The sequence below is a fragment of the Moschus berezovskii genome, chromosome 14, assembly GCF_049115385.1.
Source record: "Moschus berezovskii isolate FMDL1 chromosome 14, NW_MosBer_1.0, whole genome shotgun sequence".
NCBI classification, from domain to species: domain Eukaryota; kingdom Metazoa; phylum Chordata; class Mammalia; order Artiodactyla; family Moschidae; genus Moschus; species Moschus berezovskii.
In genome coordinates, this window is record NC_142473.1 from 83367936 (window position 1) to 83389472 (window position 21537).

Genomic DNA, 21537 nt, shown 5'->3' on the forward strand with positions numbered 1-21537 from the left:
ATTTTACATTCTAAATTGGCACATTACATGTCACCCTACTTAACACTATTAAGATTAACTCTTTTTTTTCATTCCTGACAAATATAATTCCTTGCTTCCTCACAAAATAAATTATATAAAAACTGGAACTTTGTCTAATTTACCACTGTATTCTTAGCTCTTAGAAGACTATTAGTACTAGATTCAAAAGAGTTGTATGTATTAAATGAAAATGATTTCAATGAGTCTCAAAATAACTTGTCTTTAAAAGGCATTGGTGCCATTTTAAGTAGATATTAGGTTTCCATTTGCTCATCAATGATTAGTTTCATTGCTTTTGTCATTTCAGATAACTTTCTTGAACATCAGATCATGGAAGATAGAAATAATGTTACTGAATTTATTCTCTTGGGACTTTCTACAGACAAGAAAGTCCAGATCCTCTGCTTTTTATTTTTCTTATTCTGTTACCTGGCTATTTGGTTGGGGAATTTGATCATCATGATCTCTATTACTTGCAGTCAGCTAATCACCCAGCCCATGTACTTCTTCCTTAACTGCCTTGCACTCTCAGATCTCTTCTACACCTCCACTGTGACACCCAAACTCATGACTGACTTACTGATGGAGAAAAAGGTCATTTCCTATAAAAACTGTATGACACAGCTTTTCATGACACACTTCTTTGGGGGGATCGAGGTCTTCATCCTCACAGGGATGGCCTATGACCGCTATGTGGCCATCTGCAAACCTCTCCACTACGCCATCATCATGAACAGGCAAAGACGTCACTCAATTCTCATAGCATCAGGTGCGGGGGGACTTCTTCATTCTCTTGGTCTCTTTCTTCTTGCAATTGCTCTGCCCTTCTGTGGCCCCAGTGAAATAGATCACTATTTCTGTGATGTGTATCCTTTGTTGAAACTAGCCTGCACGGATACACACAAAATTGGCTTTTTTGTCATTGCCAATTCTGGCTTGATGGGACTGGTGATCTTTGTGGTTTTAATGGCCTCCTACATTTTGATTTTGCGTAACGTGCGCACATATTCTGCAGAAAGCCGCCATAAAGCACTTTCCACCTGTAGTTCCCACATCACAGTCGTGATCCTCTTTTTCATACCTGTCATCTTTGTTTACATTAGACCTGCCACAACATTACCAGAAGATAAGGTGTTTACACTCTTCTACACGATTATCGTCCCCATGCTCAACCCGCTTATCTACACACTTAGAAACATGGAGATGAGAAAGTCCATAAGAAGAGTTTGGTGCAATAAAAGGTTCTGGGAAGGGAGGCTAATGATTTGAAGGTCATTCATCTTTGATGCCAGTCTTTTCATCACCCCCTCTGTTGCTGATTCTCTCCTGCTAACGGGAAAATCAGGCAGAATGTGTAAAAGCCAAGTCTTCTAAAACAGCTTGCCTTCAATTTTTCCTTCTTTTATTTTCCTCTCAATGCATTTTCCTTGATTTCACTTTTCACTAATAATCCCCTTTGCTTACAAAAAAAGAAAAGAAAACTTTTTACAGAGTAAAAACACACTGAAAAATCAGGAGGGAGAGTGATCCTGCCTGTTCAGTTCAGTTCAGTTCAGTCCAGTTCAGTTCAGTCGCTCAGTCATGTCCGACTCTCCACGACCCCATGAATCACAGCACGCCAGGCCTCCCTGTCCATCACCAACTCCTGGAGTTCACTCAAACTCATGTCCACAGAGTCGGTGATGCCAAGGACTGATGCTAAAGCTGAAACTGCAATACTGTGGCCACCTCATGCGACGAGTTGACTCACTGGAAAAGACTCTGATGCTGGGAAAGGTTGGGGGCGGGAGAAGAAGGGGATGACAGAGAATGAGATGGCTGGATGGCATCCTGCCTGTATTGAAGGCTAAACCTGGGGGAGACCTAGTTCTCAAAACACTTGGCCTCAGGGTATAAAAGGTAATACTATGTTAAAAGGTAAAAGACAATTAAAGAATCCGCTTGCTAATGCAGGAGACAGAGGTTCGATCCTTGGGCCAGGAAATCCCCTAGAGAAGGAAATGGCTCCACTGTTTTGCCTGGGAAATCCCATGGAGAGAGGAACCTGGTGGGCTACAGCCCATGGGGATGCAAAACAGTGGGACATGACTCAGCTACTAAACAACAAAAAAGCAGTTATAGGAAAATAGGAACATTCACATACTGCAAACTCCTTTCAGAACTATATACCTAGCCTCGTATCCTACAACTCTAGATTTCTTTCAATCAAATACCTAGAGATTTTTTGTGTATTTGTGAACCACTATTATTTTACTTAAATGAAGAGAATATATAGATCTAAGCAGATCATAGTGTAAAGTACAGTCTTATAGTCTACATGGCAAGTCTTATAGTCTGAAAAGCAAGTCCCTATGTGATCTGTTTGTGAAGTGACGTTGTAAGTAAGGGGAAAATATATGTGTTTATATATATATATATTTACAAACTCATGCTATTTTAACTGGGTTTGACATAAAGTATATATGATCAAGAGCTTCCCTAGTGGCTAAGATGGTAAAGCATCTGCCTGCAATCCGGGAGACCCGGGTTCAACCCCTGGGTTGGAAAGATCTCCTAGAGAAGGAAACGGCAACCCACTCCAGTACTCTTGCCTGGAGAATCCCACGGGCAGAGGAGCCTGGTAGGCTACAGTCCATGGGTCGCAAAGAGTCGGACACGACTGAGTGACTTCACATTCACTTTCATATATGATCAAGGAATAAATAAACCACAACTGACTTTCTTACAAAAAAAGAAGAAAATCCCTTAGTTCCTCAAAATAGGTGATTTATCTCAAAGTGAAAGATTTTCACTTACTATCTAAATTCAAGTGTAGAATAATCCTAAAATAATATTTGACAAGATTTAGATCAGACTCAGTGATGGGAATATATATATATATATATAGGGTAGAGAGAGAAAAATTGCATTTTTGAGCAATTATCTGATGGAATTTAATGGAGTTCAGACTATCTTTGAAGAAGTAAGATTCATTACCCAACTATCTGTTTTGCTTAAAAACTAAACCAGGTGTTTCTCAGTGTTATCTAGTCAGATAATCCCATTACACTCTGTTTTCTGCTTTTTCTACTATAAATGCATGCTGCAATCCATGGGGTCACAAAGAGTCAAACACGACTGAGTAACTGAACTGAACTGAACTGAACTACTATACATGTCATTTTTGAGGATGAAATCTTTGATCTCCACTTTTATGATGACTTCCTCCTTCCTGAAAAGCTTTAAATAAAACTTTGAGTGTTGCCATCAATTTTATGGTATTTTGTTTCCCTTACCTGACTACTTAGGGGGCTTCCCAGGTGGTGCTAGTGGTAAAGAACCCACCTGCCAATGCAGGATACATAAGAGGCATGAGTTCAATCCTTGAATCTGGAAGATCCCCTGGAGGAGGTCATAGCAACCCCCTCCACTATTCTTGCCTGGATAATCTCATGGACAGAGATTATCATGGCAGGCTATAGTCCACAGGATCACAAAAAGACACTACTGAAGCAACTTAGCACACACACACACAAACCTAACTACTTAACTGTCTTAACTGTACTTTGCCATTTGATTCTTAGAATTTTATCTGCTGAGTTTCAATTTACACTTCTGTAAAATAACATAGATAATTAGGTCAGTATTTCAGAACTAGAGTTTATAGAACTTTATAAGAAAAAATGATCACATATATCTTGTGAAGATTGAAATCATATTTTATTATAATGTTACATAAACATGAACGAACATAAGCCACAGAAATCTTCTGCTTATGTTTCTAATATAATGAAAAAAGTAAAAATAAAGTATTTATTATAAAATCCTTGTTTCACAGAAAGCAATTTACATAAATTATTAGAATTGTATTCCAATTTTTATTAGAAATAAGATGTATATTTCTAATATAACATTAGAAATAAGAACAATAGTAAAACAATTTTGAGCAGTTTCTATTCAAAGAACAATATTACACATTTCCTTTCAGCATCACAATTAGCTTATGAGCTAGTTACTAATATCTCTAAACAACAGAGGGAAAAAAAAGAATAAGGTCTTTTCAGGGCCCCTCACTTAGTAAGATATTATTTATCTGCATGCTTCCTATTCACTTGTTACTAAATTCATATTTTAATAAATCACTTGAATCATAACTGCCATCTCTACTATTAGTACAATTTTATAGTAACTCAACATTTCATAATAATGATTTTATTGGAAAACAAACTCTTTTAACCTAAGGTAAGGTATTAAAAAATAAAATACTTGTTAATAATTTTCTCATTGTTTCAAGATACCTTTAATGAACTAGTGCAAACTAACATGCATCATGATGTAGACATCATAATAATTCATAGAATTAGCTAGGTTATCAATTGCTCTAATAACATTTTTTTTTTAATTTTTATTACCTATATGAGTATTCCCTTTTCTTCCACATTTGAACTCCTCTGAAATTTTTCACCATCTACTGTGCTGTGACATTATTTTGTCTTTCCATATGGATTCATTTACATATTCAGTCTGTCTATAATTTTTTTCCCTTTACATGTGCTGCTGCTGCTGCTAAGTTGCTTCAGTCTTGTCCGACTCTTTGCGAACCTATGAACCGTAGCCCGCCAGGCTCTTCTGTCCACGGGATTCTCCAGGCAGGAATACGGGAGTGGGATGCCATGCCTTCCTATAGGAGATCCTCCCCACCCAGGGATTAAGCCCACACCTCTTCCCTTTCCAGCATTGGCAGGTGGGTTCTTTACCACAAGCTCCACCTAGGAAGCCCCTGTACATTTGCAATATAATACATTATTCCTCCCCTTCGAGTTATTTTCATGATGTCCAATGAATCTTATTTTGTTAAAGAATTAAGAAAAAAAAATAAATTCAATTATTTGAAGAGCTACTTCTTAATTCTATATATATCTAGGGATATCAAAGTGTATAGAAATCCTATGGAAATTGAAAATGTGTACCTTTTGTTTCGGGCTTCCCAGATGGCACTAGTAAAGAATGTGCCTGCCATGTAGGAGATGCAGGAGGCCTGGGTTGGATCCCTGGATGGGGAAGATCCCCTGGAGGAGGGCACAGCAATGCGACGGTAATGGAAAACCAAAAGTATAAGCTAGATCGAATAGTTTCAGTACCATTATTTACTTCTGTTTTTACAACCCCACTGACTTCAACTAAGATAACATGCAGATTCTGCAATGTCCCTGCCACTAACCTTTTCACTAGAAAAGTATCCATACATCTCAGACATTGAGAAGTAGGCAGACATCCTACTTGCTTGATACAGTCCCATTTTATGTTCATTATTTCAGCATAATTATTAGCAGAACTCCTCTTTTTACACTCAAATTATCTCAATTTGAGCAATAAATCATATAGCTACCCTTTTTATTTCTAAACTAATTTTTCAATATATATGAATATATTGTAATGGTAAAAGGTTATATAATTATTAATTTTTGTCATTTTTAAGATGATTTCATTAAAATCACTTTAGAAACATGTTCCAATTTTTGCATAGTGATTCTCACATAAATCATATTTTTGTTGTTCAGTTCCTGCATAACTAATTTTTGCTTTTTAAATAGTTGCAATGAATATGGGAAGTCCTCAGCTGAGTAGAAAATAAGACTTTAAATTTCTGATACTCCTTTTTATGAGAGTGCAGGGACTGTAGCAAGGTTCCGTGGACTTTCTGTCTGGGATGATCAACATGACTGTACCTTGTGTACATTTGGAGATTCGTTTCATGGAACTAAAGTATGGGGAGATTAGAATGGCAACCTCCCTTTAGTGACTTATGGAAAGAGAAAAAAAAATCAAAGCAAAGTGTAACTTCAACAAGGAAATGATGACTCCTGTTACTAGGGGAAGATGTTAATAAGAAACATGGATTGACAGAAGAAAGGATTTCAACTGACGCTAGTGTTTATGCTTAGTTTTTCTAGAGCAAGGTCCACTGTTTATTAAACTAAAGTAAGCAAGTATCACTTGAATAAGATGCGTAATGAGGAAGAAAAGTGATTTCAGATGATTTGCCTTGCAATCAAAAGTAGTTTCTGGCACCACACCTTCCTCAGGGCATTCTTCATCTCTGCATTTCTGAGAGTGTAAATCAGAGGGTTGAACATGGGAGCAATGATGGTGTAAAAGAGAGCAAACACCTTGTCTTCTGGAAACGTTGTGGCCGGTCTAATGTAAATGAAGAGAATAGGCACAAAGAACAGAACCACAACTGTGATGTGGGAACTACAGGTGGAAAGAGCTTTGTACCGGGTTTCTGCAGGGTAAGCCTTGACGGTGTATAATATCAAAATGTAGGACAGCATCACAACCACAAAGATCACTAACCCCATCATGCCTGCATTGGCCACCACTAGGATCCCAACTCCGTAGGTGTCTGTGCAGGCCAGTTTCAGCAAAGGATACACGTCACAGAAATAGTGATCTATTTCATTGGGGCCACAGAAGGGTAAGTTAATGGTGAGAAGACCCTGGACGAAGGAGTGAAGAAATGCCCCAGCACAACAAGCGCTGACCATGGCATAGCGTCTGAGCCTGCTCATGATGATGGTGTAGTGCAGGGGCCTGCAGATGGCCACATAGCGGTCATAGGCCATCACAGTGAGGATACAGATTTCAATCCCCCCAAAGAAGTGCATGGCAAAAAGCTGCGCCATGCAGTCAGTGTACGAAATTGTGCTGCTTTCTGCCAGCAAGTCAGTGACTAACTTGGGTGTCACTGTTGAGGTATAACACAGATCTGATAGAGCAAGGTAATTAAGGAAGAAATACATGGGTTGATCATTTAGCTGACTGCATGTGATAGAAATCATGATGAGCAAGTTTCCCATCCAAATAGCTATGTAACAAAATAAGAATAGTAGGAAGCACACATGTTTGATTTTCATGTTCTGGGAAAGTCCCAAGAGAATGAATTCAGTGATGTTATTGGCATATTTCATGGTCTAATGCAGTGAAGACTCAGTGAGTTTGCCTGAAAAAAAAGACAGGTTAGCATGAGAAATATTGACTAAGCACGGTGTCAGTCAGAGTGAGTGTTGGAGAAATACATTCATTTAGTAAATCGGCTTCCTACAGTATACTTTTAAATAGTTAATTCTAAACCCCGTATGATTAGCTTGCCATATAATATGCCAGATCCATTTATTTTCTGGAGTGAAAGGGAATAAGTACACTTGCTCAAGTATAAACAAACATGCACAGTCATCTTACGTATGGGATGAAAAGCGAGTTTAGGAAAGATACATTTCTTTTCCTGAAGTACCTTGTTTTGCTTAGGAGATTCAAACAAGCATACTTAAAGTGAAGGGAGTAAGGAAAGTCGTACAATTGGAGAATAGAACCCTGTCTTTATTTAAAATGTTGATAATTTTCTTGTGGAACGTGATTTTTTTAAATACTGCAGTAAATAATTATTATCTTTATCTGTGAGTTGCTTGCACACATTTGCCTGACTGATGAAAAGCTATGACAAACCTAGACAGCAGGAGAGATTTCACTTTATCAGTATAGGTCCATGTAGTCAAAGCTATGGTTTTCCCAGTAGTCATGTACAGATGTGAGAGTTGGACCACAGAGAAGTCTGAGCGCCAAAGAAAGGAGGCTTTCAAACTGTGATGTTGCAGAAGACTCTTGAGAGTGTGGACAGCAAGGAGAACAAACCAGTCTGTCCTAAAGGAGATCAGCCCTGAATATTCATTGGAAGGACTGATGCTGAAGCTGAAGTTCCAAAATTTTGTTCACCTGATGTGAAGAGCCAACTCACGGAAAAGACCCTGATGCTGGAAAAGATTCAGGGCAGGGGGAGATAGGGGTAACAGAGAATGATATGGTTGGATGGCATCATTGACTCAACGGACATATATTTGAGCAAACTCCAGGAGACAATGAAGGACACGGAAGCCTGGCGTGCTACAGTGCATGAGGTCACAAAGATTCAGACACGGTTAGCGATTGGACAAGAAGAAGCCCTGATTCTGGAAAAAAGTCTGATATATTTACAAGCATTGTGGAGAAATTTTAAAAAAATACTGTATCAGGTGAAGCGCAAGTAGCTGTGGCATTTTTTTTTAATTTAAATTAGGAAAAATAATACTAATTATACATAAAATCGAGAAACAAATGTTGCCAAAATGACTAATAACAATTATATAGAAGTGAATGGCACTTGCTTTATACAAATCAGGTTTCAATAACTTTTATAATAGAATATTTTATAATTCGATTAATTATCATGTCCCTGCTTTGTTATCTTTTAGGTTACAATGATTTCTTTAAGAAATAATGACAATTTCATAAATAAATATCCCAAGAAAAAATATTTTTCAGAATACCTTGTGTATTATTCCGTTTCATCGCTCAGTTGCTCAGTTGTGTCTGACTCTTTGCGACCCCGTGGACTGTAGCCTACCAGGCTTCTCCCTCCATGGGATTCTCCAGGCAAGAATACTGGAGTGGGTTACCGTTTCCTTCTCCAGGGGATCTTCCCGACCCAGGGATCGAAGCCGGGTCTCCCGCATTGGAGGCAGATGCTTTAACCTCTGAGCCACCAGGAAAGCCCATGCATTATGTTCAGTTCAGTTCAGTTCAGTTGCTCAGTCGTGTCCGACTCTCCGCGACCCCATGAATCACAGCATGCCAGGCCTCCCTGTCCATCACCAACTCCTGGAGTTCACTCAAACTCATGTCCACAGAATCGGTGATGCCATCCAGCCATCTCATGCTTGGTCGTCCCCTTCTCCTCCCGCCCCCAACCTTTCCCAGCATCAGAGTCTTTTCCAGTGAGTCAACTCTTCACATGAGGTGTATTATTAGTATTTCTATAATCAGAAAAATAAGTAAAAGCCACTTTCTTAAATAGCTTTAGTTTAGTTTGTATATACTTTCATTTCCAATTAATTTTCCAATATGCTTCTATAGTTTATAAGCATATTTTTAGGCCAAGAGTTTAAGATCATTTTGATAATTTGCTTCTACGATCCTGGAGGAAAGCATATTCTAACTGAAGAAAAAAAATTAGTAGAAACATTCCATTAATCTGTAGGCAGGATAGTTTGAGAATCTCTCTCTCATGTTAACTAGAGGCTATCTTAACAAAATGGGAAAATAATTAGAACACTTAATTTGTTTCCTCTTCTCCCTTAAATGTCTCACCTTGACAGCCTCCAACTTAATATCAGACACTTCATAATCAGGCTATTTAAATTATAACTTACATTTCTAACACCTCCAAGTTATTTCCAATTTCCTTTGTTAATATTGGGGAGGGAGGTGGGAGCGGGGTTCAAGATGGGGAACACATGTACACCCGGGGCAGATTCATGTCAATGTATGGCAAAACCAATACAATAATGTAAAGTAATTAGCCTCCAGTTAAAATAAATAAATTTTTTAAAAAACAAAAATAAATAAATAAAAATAGTTACTGATTTTATATATACAACATCCTCATTTTCATATTTATGTGATTTAAAGAGACTATTTTGTATGATAAACTACAGGGACTAACATTTCTGCTAAGACAAATTCATTATTTATGACAACAAATTTCTCCTTTTTATTTTTTTTAATTTTTTTAATTTTAATTGGAGGCTAATTACTTTACATTATTGTATTGGTTTTGCCATACATTGACATGAATCTGCTCCAGGTGTACATGTGTTCCCCATCTTGAACCCCCCTCCCACCTCCCTCCCCATCCCATCCCTCTGGTTCATCCCAGTGCACCAGCCCCGAGAACCCTGTATCATGCATCAAACTTGGACTGGCGATTCGTTTCACATATGATAATATACATGTTTCAGTGCCATTCTCCCAAATCGGGAGAAGAGTGATGAATCTCTGTATCAGTACATTCCCTTATTTTATGTGTACCCCTTTTTCTCTTTAATATTTTTTTCTCTTCTGTCTTAAGTATAATTTTTTCTTCTTTTCTTTAATATAACCCCTATGTGACACAAATGCTATCATTTCTCCTTGAATTTCTCAAAATCATGCCAAAAACAACATCTGTTGAGGCATATGACAAGGGGAATGAACATATGAATCAGCATGTTTGTAGATAAAATTTAATGTAAATTGTATATGCAAAATTCATCTTTTGTGTTTGAAAGTAATTATTATTTACTATAAGTTGATTGAAATTTTACTTACCAGGTGATTATCTCATTAGATAAAATCCTTTATCTCTTAGTAAGTGGTAGCACTGTTTTTAATGCACTCAGAATCTTAACCACACTGCTAAAGTTAATGAATTTTACCTTAAAATCAGCTCACATGAATTCTGGTTCTGGGACTTTTCTGATGTCCTTACAGAAATAGGAATTGCTCTTCTGATTTTTGAAACAAAAATCAAAAATCATTTAGATTTTTTAAAACTGAATCATCACTGGCATTTATGTTGAATAGTGCTTTTGTTTTCTACCAAAAGTTATATCTCCTCTGTGGTTCTGGGAATGGAAATGTACACATAAGCCTTCTGTTTTATTTCCAAGAGGTGTTTAAACAGATGACCTTGGAGATTATAACCCCCAACCTCCTTCTCACTTTTCCTAAGGATGAGACAGCTCCCCAAAGAAAAGCTGGCCAAGTCCTTAAAAAAGAGTTATGTCACAGTTATTAATGTCTTATACTCTGAGGAAAGTGAGTTCAAACTGAAAGCCCACTTTGTTCAATACTGAGACTGTAAATCACGTCCTTTATGTTGAAACAAAATTTGAGGAAGAACTAAGAGATAGTGTCTGAACAGAGGAAATATTAGAAAATAATGAAGAAGCCAAGGCCAAGAAAATCAGAAATAGGTTTTGTATTTTATTTTTTGATGTGGAACATTTTTAAAGTCTTTATTGAATTTGTTACAATATTGCTTCTGTGCTTCTGTTTTATGCTTTGGGTTTTTGGTCACAGAAGCATGTGGGATCTTAACTCCCAAATCCAGGGATCAAACCCACACTGCCTGCACTGGAAGGCAAAGCCTACTGAACTGTCAGGGAAACTCCAGACCGAGTTTCGAAGTTTGGTTTACTATGGAATAAACTGTTTGGAAAGAGAATGAAAAACATTCTGTGCATTGCTTCAAGTCGAAAGCACCCACCCAACCTCACTGCTGCTGCTAAGTTACTGCTAAGTCACTTCAGTCGTGTCCGACTCTGTGCGACCCCATAGACGGCAGCCCACTAGGCTCCCCCGTCCCTGGGATTCTCCAGGCAAGAACACTGGACTGGGTGGCCATTTCCTTCTCCAATGCATGAAAGTGAAAGTGAAGTCGCTCAGTCATGTCCGACTCTTCGTGACCCCATGGACTACAGCCTACCAGGCTCCTCCATCCATGGGATTTTCCAGGCAAGAGTATTGGAGTGGGTTGCCATTTCCTTCTCCAGGCCCAACCTCACTAGATGCTTTATTGTATAGTTTTAAATTTCAACTTGTTTAAAATATGTGCTTATTGCAGTAGAAACTTAACTGCATTGTCATCGGATGAGGTGGTCAAAGTAATGTGTATTTGAAGAAAATTAATTTATAGCACAACATATGATATTTTAAAAAGTAACCTCTGTGTGCTTAAATGGAATGCACATTCCAGAGTCTCTGGTTCAACTGAGCTGTAGCTCTCCTTGAGATCTCATCAGGTTTATAAACCTCTATTTCCATAGAATATACAAACTTCTATTTCCATAGAATTTTTGCAGTTTCTTAATGTTATGAAATGTCATTAACACTATCAACATACTTTTTTCTATTAATTTTGCTCTGACACTAATATGAATATTACCTTTCTTTTCATTAGAACTTACCCACTCAATCTTCTTTCGTTACTTTTAACCACTTCACATCTTTATTGTTTAGGTTAATCTCTTTAAATGTATGGTGGTGGTGGTTTAGTTGCTAAGTTGTGTCCAACTCTTGCGACTCCATGGACTGTAACCTGCCAGTCTCCTCTGTCCATTGGATTTTCCAGACAAGAATACTGGAATGGGTTGCCATTTCCTTCTCCAGGGGATCTTCCCGACCCAGGAATTGAACCTGGGTCTCCTGCATTGCAGGTAGATTCTTTATGGGCTGAGCTAAGAGGGAAGCCCCTGTAAAATATATGACTATATTTAAAAGCCTAGTCTGATAATTATTATTTTTTAGCTCAATAATTTAAATCAAGCAGTCTGACATATTTTCATGGATTCATTTCTATAGTTCTATATCTGTTTTATGTTTTTAATATATTTTTATTTTTAATCTATCTTCTTTTTTTGTCTTTTAAGAAGAAATTTGTTTGTTTTCCCCTCCTGAAATTTTGGAAATTTTCATTTCTCTCATTGCTATAGAAATTTGTCATCTGTGAATCCTATTAATATTTAAAAGAAGATTTTTTTCTGTTTCTGTGGCAGTCATACAGTTTAAGGGGCATAACCTTCATTGATGCTGTCACTGGTTTAGGCCTTAGTGTTGGCAGCAGACAGTGTAACAAGATTTTTATAAAATATAGTAAAGAAGGGTTCCAACTACTGTGGACAGCAATGTATGATAGATCAGTGAGTCCCAAGAAATGTGCTTCTTTTTTTCAATAAGCATCACGGGATTCTGAAGCGCTTGGCCTCAAGTGAAAGCACTTCAGTGCTAGAGATAAGGTGGTCCCAGACCGTCTGAAACTGGTCTCCACGGGAGCAAAGGCTCACACTGTGTGTGTTTCCACAGTCCCTGAATGCACAGCTAACATACACACTTGATGACAGAGTCCTTTCATTGGATTTTTGATGCTTATTATGCCCAAATGTAAGCCTACGGAATATAATTTCTCTATCATTACTATGTAGCCAAAATATCAGCATATCTCTGATGGACATGCATATATTAAGGTCACCATAATAGCAACAACAAAAACAAAAATAAACAACAGGGGGCATTAATTGCTATTACAAGGAGTTCTCAGATTACTTGTTTAGCTTGTGCATAGATATACCTTGAACACTGACAATGGACGTTCATAAATTACTTAGATGATGACTTCAACTGTACCTCCTGCTTCAGATTCAGTAATTTGAACAAAAGCTCATGTTAATGTCTAAGCATTAGGGTCTCTGAGGCAAAGGAGTATAGACACTCCCAAGTGAAAAACTCATACGCCAGCAAATTTGGAAACCTCAGCAGTGGCCACAGGACTGGAAAAGGTCAGTTTTCATTCGAATCCCAAAGAAAGACAATGGCAAAGAATGTTCAAACTACCCCACAATTGCACTCATCTCACACGCTAGTGAAGTAACGCTCAAAATTCTCCAAGTACATGAATCGTGAGCTTCCAGATGTTCAAGTTGGATTTAGACAAGGCAGAGGAACCAGAGATCAAATTGCCAACATCCACTTGATTATTGGAAAAGCAAGAGAGTTCTAGAAAAACATCTACTTTTGCTTTATTGACTACTCCAAAACCTTTGACTGTGTGGATCACAACAAACTCTGGAAAATTCTGAAAGAGATGGGAATACCAGACTACCTGACCTGCCTCCTGAGAAATTTGTATTCGGGTCAAGAAGCAACAGTTAGAACCAGACATGAAACAACAGACTGGTTCCAAATAGGGACAGGAGTATGCCAAGCCTGTAACCCTGCTTATTTAACTTACATGCACAGTACATCATGCAAAAAACCAGGCTGGATGAAACACAAGCTGGAATCAAGATTGCTGGGAAGAAATACCAATAACCTCAGATATGCAAATAACACCACTTTTATGGCAGAAAGTGAAGAACTAAACAGCCTCTTGATGAAAGTGAAAGATGAGAGTGAAAAAGTTGGCTTAAAACTCAACATTCAAAAAACTATGATCATGGCATCCAGTCCCATCACTTCATGGCAAATACATGGGAAAACAATAGAAACAGTGAGAGGCTTTATTTCTTTGAGCTCCAAAATCACTGCAGATAGTGACTGCAGCCATGAAATTGAAAGAAAGGCTATGACCAACCTAGACAGCATATTGAAAAGCAGAGACATTACTTTGTCAACAAAGGTCCATCAAGTCAAAGCTATGCTTTTTCCAGTAGTCACGTACGGATGTGAGAGTTGGACCATAAAGAAAGCTATGTGCCAAAGAATTGATATTTTTGAACTGTAGTGTTGGAGAAGACTCTTGAGAGTCCCTTGGACTACAAGAAGATCAAACCAGTCAATCCTAAAGGAAATCATTCCTGAATATTCTTTGGAAGGACAGACATTGAAGCTGAAACTCCAATACTTTGGCCACCTGATGCAAAGAACTGACTCATTGGAAAAGACCCTGATGCTGGGAAAGATTGAAGGTAGCAGGATAAGGTGAACACAGAGGATGAGATGGTTGACTGGCATCACCAACTTGATGAGCATGAGTTTGAGCAATCTCTGGGAGCTGGTGATGGACAGGGAGTCCATGGGGTTGCAAAGAGTTGGACACAAATGAGAGACTGGACTGAAGTGAAACACAAAGAGGTAAATTTACCGCCATGAAGCAGCTCAGTGATTGCCATCAAGTGAGAATGACATCTAAGAGGTTAGGTTTAAACATGTCTCGTACGTTTAAGAAATGTTCATGAAACCCGTGCCAAATTGTCTCTTTTCCCTCAGTCAATAACTGTGATCTTATGGTGAGGAAACACATGATTGCATCTGTTTGCATTTAGTTCTACCAGAAAATCTGGCACTGACTCAACATGGAATGTTGTAGCATCACAGCCTCAAACATGAATATTTCCAAAAAGATAATGGTGAAGAAATTCATCTCAGTAGTCAAAACCTCAGCCAATGCATTTTATTGTCTAGTTTGTATAGACAATGAGATGTCTAGATGTGTAGGACTGTTCCTAAACACGGCATTTGCTAATAGTTTCGCTGGACATTTAACTATTTAGAAAGCATAGCATAGAAAGTGTGAAAATGAGATATATTTTTTCACAGCTTCCATATTATACAGAAGCCCAAACTAGTCCATTGAAAATCCACACATACAGGACACATGCAGAGTTTTATGGCCAGCAGCTCAGCTGAGGTCCCAGCTCATAGCCAACCTCAACTTCCAGGTATGCAATTCAAGGTGTTAAAAGATTTCAGCTTCCAGTTAATTTTTTTTTTAATTTATTGATTTTAATTGAAGGCTAATTACATTATTGTATTGGTTTATTTTTTATTGAAGGATAATTGCTTTGCAGAATTTTGCTGTTTTCTGTCAAACCTCAACGTGAATCATCCGTAGGTATACATATATCCCCTGTTCTAGCTCCCTCCCAACTTTTGAATTATCTAAGCTGCGACCCCAGACATCATGGAACTTAGATTAGCCATCTTAAGTATATCTAAAGTCCTGATCCCAATCACAGAAACAAAGACTAACTTGGCATTGTATATTTTTTATCCATTTAACTACATACTTTCTTTTTCTTTTTTAAGTTTTGAGTATTAATTTTACAATCTCTTGTGACAGATTATTCAAGAAAGATTGCCACCTGAACTAGAAGAGAAACTACCATTGTCCAGAAGGTTTAGGATTTGCATTTCCTTTTGGGAGAGAAAGAGGGAGACTATCTTTGTAGAAGCATCTTGTTTGGCAAAAATATAGAAATGTTATTGTTTTTTATAAGGAGATTCAAATTTAATGTAGAAGAGTGGTAATAAAGTCTAATTAGCCAAAGGAGTTAAATGTTACACTAATGTACCTATTAGCTTCAACAAAAAATCTGCCTTTAAATGCTCTCCTCTGAGAAGATGGAAGTAAAATCTCACAATATTTGTCCTCTACTAGATGACTTCCTATTCGTTTATGTCCTTAAGAGCACCCTAGAATAAGATTGGCAATCCAAAGGAGAGAATTAGAGAATTGGCTATATGCTACTAGAGAATTTATGTTTCAGTAATTAAGGATGCCTATTTAATATTGGTCTGATATTTTAAGAGGGCCTGCCTGTTAGCTCAGATGGTAAAGAATCTGCATGCAAAATGGGAGATCCATGTTAGATCTCTGGGTGGAAAATATCCCCTGGAGAAGGGAATGGTTGCCCACTCCAGTATTCTGGCCTGGAGAATTTCATGGACAGAGGAATATGGCAGGTTACAGTCTATGAGGCTGCAAACAGTTGGACATGACTAACTAACACTTTCACTTTAAGAACTGTCATAATTATTTTACTCAAATCTAGTAAATTTGAATAAAACTTATCAATACATTCACTTCCCACTATTCTCCACCTACCATTTTCTATAAAATTAAGCATTTCAAAAGAAAAAAAACTTTCATATATATATATGAAGAAATATATTTTATTGCACAGTCAAAATACAATGTCAAATTAAGGAATTATTGAGACATATATGAGAAGAGAAAAGAGGAAAAATAAACATGAAAAAAATTAAATTTCCCAACCAGGAGAGACCTGAGAAAATGCTGAAGATTCTGTAGCCAGCTTTTGCAATCATTGTAAACTCCTTGTACATCATCCCATACATACTGTTTTCAGGGCTCATGATATTTCTAGCCCTAAAGTGACTTTCTAAAATATTTTTTTCATGCAGGTTACTGCCCTTTCTTATGAAATTGATGATACCACACTTTCTTCACAGCATTCTTCATCTCCAAGTTTCTCAATGTATAGATCAGAGGGTTGAACATGGGAGCAATGATGGTGTAGAAAACAGCAAACAGTTTGTCTTCTGGAAAAGTTTCAGCTGGTCTAATGCAGATGAAGAGGACAGGCACAAAGAATAGGACCACAACGGTGATGTGAGAACTGCAAGTGGAAAGAGCTTTGGCGCGGCTCTCTGCAGGGTAATCCCTGACTGTGTGTAATATCAGAAAATAAGAAGCCATCAAAATCACAAAAGTCACCGAAGCAATCAGACCTGAATTAACAACTACCAGGAGACCAATCCTGTATGTATCCATGCAGGCCAGTTTCAGCAAAGGGTACACGTCACAGAAGCAGTGGTCAGTCTCGCTGGGGCCACAGAAGGGTAGGAAGACGGTGAGGAGGAACTGACTGGCAGAGTGTCCAAGTGCCCAGCACAGCAGGCTTGATGATGGCCTTACACCTCTGCCTGCTCGTGACGACGGGGTAGTGCAGGGGCCTGCAGATGGCCACGTAGCGGTCATGGGCCATCCCTGTGAGGATAAAGATCTCAATGCCTCCAAGGAAGTGAAGGATAAAAAGCTGTGTCATGCAGTTCCTATAGGAAATGGTCTTCCCTTCTGCCAGTAAATCGGTCATTAGTTTGGGTGTCACCGTCGATGTGTAGCAAAGGTCAGAGAGTGAGAGGTAATTAAGGAAGAAATACATGGGTTGGTCAATGAGAGGACTGCATATAATAGAAATCATTATGAGCACATTTCCCATCCAAATAGCAATGTAGCAAAACAAAAATAAGACAAAGCAGAAGATTTCAGCGTTCTTATTTTGAGGTAGTCCCAAGAGAATAAACACAGTGACGTTATTTCTATTTCCCACGGCCCAGTGCAGTAAAAAGGCATGACAGTACCCTGAAAGGACATAATGCATAAGCTGACATCAGAAATATTCATGGAGAAAACCTGTGACAGCACTAATGTCTGCTTCTTCTGTTATTCGCGAAAATGAAAACAGAGCTTTACATGTAGATAAAAAGAACTTATGGTTACCAAGGGGAGAAGAGGGAGAGATAAACTGGGAGACTAAAATTGACATAAACACCCTGCTATAAACAAAATGGATACTAACAAGGACCTGCTCTATAACACAGGGAACTCTGCTCAATACTGTTTAATGACCCATTGGGAAAAGAATCTAAAAGAAGAATGGATATATCTATGTGTATAACTGATTCACTTTGCTGTACAGCAGAAAGTAAACACAACATTGTAAATCAACTCTAGTGCAATAAAAATTAATTAAAGCACACTAATATCATGAAACTATGTTTAATGAACATAATTCCAGCTTCACAAAATGAAAATTTGATATTATTTTTGTTTCTGATTGGTTTCATGATTTTCACAAGTCCATCTTTAAGAACATTAGGTTCAAAATAAACATTAATAAATATAAATACCTTTGATCAATCAGTCAAATTATTTAAAAATAATGACTGGTTGCCAAATATTTCCCACTTCTAAAAAAATATACAAGTTTTTGAAAAGAAACATCGCTCTGTATGTCTATGAATTCAAATTTGTTAAAGACGCAATTAAGCATAAGTATTACAAAGTTTACTTTTAATGACATAGAAGAAAGTATAAAACCTAAAACTATTCACTAGTAGAAAATATCCTGCTTCAAAATAATTTTAAAATGAGGTAGAATATAAAATCAAATATTTATTTATATAATGATACATGTATATTTACAAAGAGAAAGATGAAAACTATGCGAGAAGCCAATGCAATTGGCTTGAAAATTTTTGATTGCTTACTTATATTTTTATTACTGATTTGAGATAGAAAAGTTCTAACATTTTATAACAGAAGTATGTTTATTTCTGGCACATCAATAAAAATAATATACTAAATCAACCACAGAATAGAATGGTAGCTAAAACTAAAAATAGAAAAGCAAAAGAAGTTTTACCTTCATGACTTTGCCCTTAACTCAGTGTATCATATTTTAAGAGTCAACATTTTTCTCAGTGGTTTGAATTGGAGTATGACTTTCTCCTCCTTGTCTAATCTAAGACTTTTCCAGAGCCCACATGTAAAAATTTTACACTGTATAGTTCAGAGAAAATGTGCATGGGAGGTGTGTGGGAAAGGTTTTCTGAAGACAAACATTTGGGGGTCTAGAATCCATTATTAATTACACTGCAGTGTGTGAAATTGGTACAAAACACTTTATTCCTCTAAATTTAGGCTGTCTCTCATTGAAAAAGATCTTGTTGCTGGGAAAAATTGAAAGCAAAAGGAGAAGAGGGTGGGTGGATGAGGATGAGATGGTTAGATAGCATCACCAACTCAATGGACGTGAATCTGAGCAAACTCCAGAAGATAGTAAAGGACAGGAGAGCCTGGCGTGCTGCAGTCCATGGAGTCGCAAAGAGTCAGACGTGACTTAACAACTGAACAACATTTGTAAATTGGTGAAATATTTTATATTTTATCACAAAATACTCAAACCAATAGTCATTGTTTTATTAGCCATTGAAGTATTAATTGATATTTTTATTATATGTATTCTTGTGTTATCAGTGAGGCTGTCAATAATAAAGTTAACTAAATATAACTTTCATATAGAAATTGAAGTTTTAAAGCCATACAATTATTTTAAACTGGAAGAAAATGTTGAGGTATACTAGACAAATCCTCTTGTTCTAAATAGAAGGGATTTTAGTTAAAAGCTTATGGAAAATATTTTTAAAAATGAATAAAGGTAGCTTGAAACACTTCATAAACAATATGCTAATCATATGGATTTAATATGGATTTGACATATGGAAATACAAACAATTTACTTGGGGTTGACCATAGACTCTGAGAATGTAGTTTGTGTCTCAATACTAATGACAAATATTACATAGAACTGGTAACTACATACTCCACATATTCTTACTATCAATGTTGATCCCAAAATACATTATAAGTAATTAAAACCTTTATTTAAAGTTTGTTAAATATCTTCTGCCCTAATCTTGTAGCTATATTTTATCAGTTAATTTATAAATTCTCTGCTTACCACTCTCTTTTACAGACAAAATTAATTCTGTCACATCCAAAAAGAAAAAGTCCTTTTCAATGGAGCCTTAAAACAGTTAAATTATATGTATGGTAAAATTTTAAGATTTAAAATTAGTTTACAGTGTAGCTATGGAAAAGTAAGTTTTCATGCCTCCAAGTTATATCATAGAAATATTTCCTCATTTCTCTCTCTCTCTCCCCTATATAAAGGTTAATCTAAAATGATATTTAAAATACTGATTTGGTCAACTTGAAGCAATCACTTGTTCATTTGAATAGACATAAACAAAGCCATTATTTTAATTATAGGCATGGAAAAAACAACCAGTTGAAATTTTTTTCCTACCCCCAAATTAAACAGGAACATTTAAGTTTATACCTAAATAAATTAAGCCTATAAAGAAACTAAGGTTTTTACAATAATTTATCAAAGCCAACTGTTCTGTCTCCATTTCATACAGTGTTAATGTTTCTTCTAATTAAATTTGACTTTCTAATCAAACAGTTTTGTTAAACATGTGTTTGATCTCAAATTTTCTCAATTCTCAAGGCCACAAACATTTATTTAATTATTTTCTTGGTAGTTTTCTCTTTTTGCTAACTTCCCAAACAGTTGTATCCCACAATGCTTAAACTAGTGCTTAGATTTGTAGCTTCTCAATTTTAGTGGGAGAAGATCTCCAGCTTTTATTTTTGACACAGTCATCAGTTTCAAGTGTGAACTCTTAACTACACTTCCTGTAACATTTTTCTGTATCTAAATTGTAGAGAAAGAGCTTCTTCCCTAAATAATTCAGAGAATCATGGGATTCAAATTTTAAAACAGATGGAAACTTTGAAAGTTAAAACAGTAAGCAAATAAAAGTCTAAATTCAATTTGATATATATACCAAATGATGAATATGGTCTTGACAATTTAATAAGATATTCTTGAGTTAAGACTTTACACAACCCTGGGGTTCTCCACTATTATTAAAGGTAAAGTTTGGGAAAACATTAAAATTAAGGAAGTGAAATTGCATGGGATTATATTCTGGCTTTGCTAAGAGTGAGTATACGGCCTCAATATGTTATTTAATTACACTAACAGCAGTCTAATGATTATTTTATTAGTTTACAATTTCACATTTTCATGTGCCTAACATTCTTCTAAACATTGTGTAAACAAACTTTTCAAACATCGCTATAACCCTAATAAATAAATATTAGTAGTAAACTTAGCTTACAAGTGGGGATATTGAGTTTTAGAAAAATTAAAAATTAGTGCAAGATGGTCTTAATAAGTGGTCGAGTCAAGATCTAAAGCAGCATACATCTTACTTAGCAAGACTTTAGGTAAAATGTTACAGTTGCCATAGTTCCTGAGACTTTATGCACGCTCAGTAAATATATGATGCTGTTAAGTCTTGGAACAGAGAGCTTCACTGACTCCAAAATTTCAGACTTCAATCTACGCCAAAGTAAACTTACACATCCTTAATCTGCATGAATTTAAATTTCTCAAGGAAAGAAAGACCATCTTACATTCTGCCTGGAATATTAAGAAATGACTGCACATGTTTAGTTTTAAATTCTAGACACTTCTCCAGGGTCTGCTTCTGTCAAGTCTTCTCCAGGATTTGACATCCGCTGATTTTTCTTAGATCATCATATTGCCAACAGATGGGCACTTTCTTGATGGGCATATCTACCCCCACATCTGTTGTAAGAATTAATTAGACAAGCGGTGTGAGTCAGCCAATATGTATTAGAGGCTCAAAAAATATTTCCAATGATTTTATCTTTGCGGTATCTCCATAATCATTTTTTTTTTCTGTGAATGGCTAATGTATGATGTTGAGAGAAATGTGACTTCA

General features: G+C 36.7%; 2 protein-coding genes and 1 pseudogene across 2 annotated transcripts; 1 reads left to right on the forward strand and 2 right to left on the reverse strand.

Annotated features, from left to right (window-relative positions):
• Positions 1–297: 297 nt before the first annotated feature.
• Positions 298–1290, forward strand: LOC129553703 (olfactory receptor 4P4-like). The gene has a single exon (XM_088843533.1). It carries the CDS (start codon positions 298–300, stop codon positions 1288–1290), a length of 993 nt encoding a protein of 330 aa, XP_088699659.1.
• Positions 1291–6032: 4742 nt separating this feature from the next.
• LOC129553710 (olfactory receptor 4P4-like) lies at positions 6033–6992 on the reverse strand. The gene has a single exon (XM_055422453.2). It carries the CDS (start codon positions 6969–6971, stop codon positions 6033–6035), a length of 939 nt encoding a protein of 312 aa, XP_055278428.1. The 5' UTR covers positions 6972–6992.
• Positions 6993–16558: 9566 nt separating this feature from the next.
• On the reverse strand, positions 16559–17537 carry LOC129553709 (olfactory receptor 4P4-like; annotated as a pseudogene).
• Between the last annotated feature and the right edge of the window lie 4000 nt (positions 17538–21537).

What these genes read in the sequence shown, in the direction of transcription:
- LOC129553710 (XM_055422453.2), bottom strand. Translation starts at nt 6,971, where the DNA reads ATGAAATATGCCAATAACATCACTGAATTCATTCTCTTGGGACTTTCC.
- LOC129553703 (XM_088843533.1), top strand. Translation starts at nt 298, where the DNA reads ATGATTAGTTTCATTGCTTTTGTCATTTCAGATAACTTTCTTGAACAT.